The sequence below is a fragment of the Molossus molossus genome, unplaced genomic scaffold (assembly GCF_014108415.1).
Source record: "Molossus molossus isolate mMolMol1 unplaced genomic scaffold, mMolMol1.p scaffold_m16_p_13, whole genome shotgun sequence".
NCBI classification, from domain to species: domain Eukaryota; kingdom Metazoa; phylum Chordata; class Mammalia; order Chiroptera; family Molossidae; genus Molossus; species Molossus molossus.
This window is the reverse complement of record NW_023425348.1, coordinates 84,994,079-84,998,617: the sequence shown is the minus strand read 5'-3', so window position 1 is coordinate 84,998,617 and position 4,539 is coordinate 84,994,079. Positions and strand designations below refer to the sequence as shown.

Here is a 4,539-nt window from a genome sequence, read left to right as displayed (position 1 = left end):
TGTTTTTTCATGACCTTGATTGCTTCATGCCATTCCCTTCTGGCCTGTAGTGTTTCTTGTGAGAAGTCAGCTTATAGCCTTATGGGGGTTAAAAATATGGAACGCTTCAGGCATTTGCATGTCATCCTTGCGCAGGGGCCATGTTAATCTTCTCTGTATCATTCCAATTTTAGTATTTGTGCTGTCGAAGCGAGCACAGTCTTAGCTTTTTTTCACTCAGCATAGTTCCCTGAATATTTATTGAAGTTGTTTGTTGTATGAATAGTTTATTCAGTTTTATTCTTGAGTAAATTCACTTTTTAGAAGGGTTTCCTCTTGACGGTTGAACTTTGGGCTTCTATGTCATGGGTACTTGCTTGGTTTTTATACTATCTTGGCCTCTAGCATCTCTCCAGTTGTTTTTCTCAGGCCCCTGGGCTGTTATTCTGAGCTAGGAATGATCCTACATCTGTATCTTTCTCTTTCCTTGGGAAATAAGGGCTTTTTTTTTTTTTGAAGGAGGTGCTGTTAAGTGCTTTCTAAATTTCTTGCTGGAGGCAGTATCTGTTTGAACTATAGGTGTCCAGTGATTCTATACCAGGCCCCCAGTAAATGTTTGAAATTATAAATCAATCAATCAATCAATCAATCAATCAATCAATCGGAAAAGTACTGATTCAGTCAAGACAATGGTCCATATTTCCCTGCTCTCTTCAGTCTAGGCTGGGCTCAGACAGTGTACATGTAGCTGTTGATTTATGGAACAATGTATGATTATGTACCACCAGACCATTACTACTCTCTGTAACATCAGAAAGAAAGGTTTTCTCTTGGACAAGTGCTAACAAACTCAAATCACCTGTTCTATCCTTCACATAAGTCTGAGGGATTTTGCTCCTTTTGTCTATTTGTCACAGAGTTTATTTTCTTTCAGGATTTCTTTCACCTCTGTACTCAATTTAGAGTACTAATGTGACCTCACTTTGTGCCTCATTTCCAATGAACCACTTAGAGTTCCTAATTTGTATTAAGTTTTCTTTGTTCAATCATCTCCTGCCCCCAGCTATGAGACACAGTGACAAAATTTATATATATTTATGGTATGCAAGTTGATGTTTAGATATGTGTGCATTGTGGAGTGACCACCAAAATCAAGCTCATTAACATACCCATCACCTTGCAAAGTTACTATTTCTTCCCTCCCTCCCTCTTTCTCCCTCCTTCCCTACTTCTCCCTCCCTCCCTCCCTTCTATCCTTCATTCCTGGTGACAGTGTTTAAAATCTACCCTCTTAGCAAATTTCAAGTATATGATATAGTATTTTAACTATAGTCACCATGCTATAATATTAATTTCTAATTTTCCCTGCAGGGCCTCAGGACATCCTCTGTCTACTTTCTGATGACACTCCAGTTATTGTCTCTGGGCCTGGTCTTTGAGATAATTGAATCTGTGCTGGACTGAGATCTCGTCCTATACAAAGATAAAGTCTTTTCAGGGGAAATTCTAGTCATCTTACACTGACTTAAGGTGAATTTTTTTCTCTTCTCTTAGAATTTAAGTAGGAGAGTGTATTTGAAAAACATGTCTTCTTCTCTTGTCCAATTTTCCTGTGCTGTTATTTAATAGTACATTTTTCTGGACAGTGCATTAGACTGGCTGGTGTTATTTTATTTTATTAAAAAATTTTTTTTCTTTATTGATTTTAGAGAGAGAGAAAGGGAGAGGGAGACAGAGACAGAAACATTGATGAGAGAGAACATTGATTGGCCACCTCCTGCATGCCCCCCACTGGGGATTTGGCCCACAACCCGGGCTTGTGCCCTGACCAGGAATCGAACCGGTGACCTCCTGGTGCATAGGTCAATGCTCAACCACTGAGCTACACTGGTCCGCCTACCTGGTGTTATTTTAATGTGAAACTTGCTATCTGGCTAGTGTGGCATCTCTAGATTCATGTGGGAGTTCTCATCACCTCCCTTCAATCTATCTACTAAAGCTTTTCTGTTAACAGTCTATTGTCCTGATTCGATGGGCTCTTTGCCTCCCTACAACTTATCACATTCCTACTGTTTAAAGTTATTTGTCTGGACTAAATGATTGGTATGCCTTTCATAAATGATTGACCATCGTTTAGGTTTTTAGATCTATCTACGTTATAGATTTTCTATTTCTAGTGGAGATAAAGATAGAAAATGTTTCTAGAAGTTTCTTTACTTTATACAAGAAAGAGATAAATTCTGAAAAAAAGAGGGTAACTAATGTAAAAAATAAACCATAACACCAAGTAAGAAATGTGTTTTTAAGTGCTGGAGAATGTAACTAACAGAGGAATATTAGGTAGAAAGCATACTGGCCTGAGTCACAAGGTGCTTTCAAATCAGTTTATTTTATATTTGGATTTATGCAATAATTAGGACAGAACATACATGGAGCCTCTTTGCAGACAATTTAGGGAACTTGTTAAAATAAATGGAAAATAATGAACTGCAGTTTTAAAATTAATCATACACAAAATTGGAGTTTTCTGCTCTTTCAGAACAAAGCTGAAATATTTGAAACAACTAAGTACTCTGTAAAGTCCATACATATTTCATAATATTTCAAATAATTTCAATAAAGCCCTTCTTCATGGGTAGTATGAGATATGTTTCCCAAACTACGCTCAAGGGAAAATTAGTCCCAAGAGATGTTTCTATATTTTCCACATACTAAGAACTAATCTATTGAAAGAGGTAGCATTGCTTTACGATGTGAACATGTTTCCAATTTCAGTAGTAGTATGCAGTGGACACTAACCTCTCCTGGATGCCTTGATGTGCTGTCCTGGAACAATGTGGGTCTGATCTAGAAGACCTTTGCCAGTATCCCTTTTAGAGCTTCTTTGACTTCCTTATTCCTCAAACTATAGATCAGGGGGTTCAACATGGGAATCACAATGCCATAACATATGGAAGCCACTTTCATATTCTCCGGGACATTATTAGAATGAGGCTGTAGGTACATGTATGACAGGGTTCCATAGAAAATGGTGACTGCTGTCATGTGGGAGGCACACGTGGAGAAAGCTTTTTTCCTTCCTGTGGTAGAAGATACCTTTAGGATGGCAACTGTGATAGAGATGTAGGAGTAAGCGACGACCAACACAGTGAACGTCAAGTTAAATCCCACCAAGATGGCAAGTAGCATAATGTTCACGTCAGTGTTGGAGCACGAAAGGGCGAGGATTGGTGGAACATCACAAAAGAAGTGATTGATGATATTGGACCTGCAGAAGGACAGTGTAAATGTAAAACCTGTGTGCACAGAAGCATTTATGGAGCCTATGACATATGAACCAGCTACCAGGTGGATGCAGACTCTCTGGGTCATGACAATGCGGTAGTGGAGTGGGTTACAGATGGCCACATAACGGTCCACTGCCATAGCAGCCAGGAGGTAAGCGTCACTCGTTGCGAACGTTGCATAAACCAATAATTGCATAACACAGCCCCTGAATGATATAGATTTATTTTCTACTATGAAGTTTTGCAACATCTTGGGAGTGATAGCAGAGGTAAAGCAGAGATCAACAAAAGCCAAGTGTTGTAGGAAGAAATACATGGGTGTTCGAAGTCTGGAATCTGTCTTGATGAGCAGAATCATTCCAATATTACCCACCACAGAGGTCACGTAGATGACTAGAAATACAACGAAGAGAAACTTGTGCTGGGTACCAAATCCTCGGAGAAAGAATTCAGTCACTTCAGTGCTATTTCCTTGTGTCATGGCTACCAAAAATCTAGGAAGGTCCAAGAGGAGGACAAAGAAAAGAAGAGAAATCTTTGTGACTTTTTGAAAGAAAAAAAGCCTCTTGCATTTCATGTCACGTTTTTGAATTGTATTTTCAGGCAAACATTCACAATAGGGTTTCTTGCTTTGCAAATAGTTCTTTCATTTTCTGGGTAAGAAACCACTGCAATAAAAGTGATATATGAGCCATGGATTCATTTTCTAAGTGAAGATTTCATAGAAGACTGACCTCTACTATGTGTGATTCTAAGAAACACAGATTAAAACACATTTTCACCATATGAAATGGGTATACACATTTGTAAAGCGATATTAAAATATGACCTTGAACCCTTTCAACAACCTCAGTCATTTATCATTTTAATCCTGGTTCAAGCTCTTGAAATTTGTCTATATGGAGATAAACCAAAATAAAAATAAAAAGAATTGGTTAATCTTGGTGAAATGTGTACCAGTGTTCCTTGTACTATAATTTTAATTATTATGAAGGTTTTATATTTAAAAATAAAAATCTAATAAAAAACATAGACCACAAAGCCATTTTCATACAAAAACAATAAAGAGCATTTACCATAAAGAGTTGTACACTAAAGATGCTTCCAAAGACTGTTATTCAGAAAAGAGGAATATGATCTCTGAAGAAAGACTCAGAAGCAAAAAGAAATGATGAGCTTAGGCATTGAGAAACATGGAAACATTGGAGCAAATAGAGACAGTATCAAATAATGATATTGTTCATGGGGAAGTGATAAACTAAAAATATCAGCT

The 4,539-nt window shown here is 37.7% G+C and overlaps 1 protein-coding gene and 1 non-coding gene across 2 annotated transcripts; both read right to left on the bottom strand.

Moving 5' to 3' along the window:
- Positions 1-90: 90 nt before the first annotated feature.
- Positions 91-197, bottom strand: LOC118629236. Its single transcript, XR_004959455.1, has one exon. It is a non-coding gene; the product is annotated as a U6 spliceosomal RNA (small nuclear RNA).
- A 2,629-nt stretch (positions 198-2,826) lies between these two features.
- LOC118629025 (olfactory receptor 5AK2) lies at positions 2,827-3,747 on the bottom strand. Its single transcript, XM_036260128.1, has one exon. The coding sequence runs from the start codon at positions 3,745-3,747 to the stop codon at positions 2,827-2,829; it is 921 nt and encodes a 306-aa protein (XP_036116021.1).
- Positions 3,748-4,539: the final 792 nt, after the last annotated feature.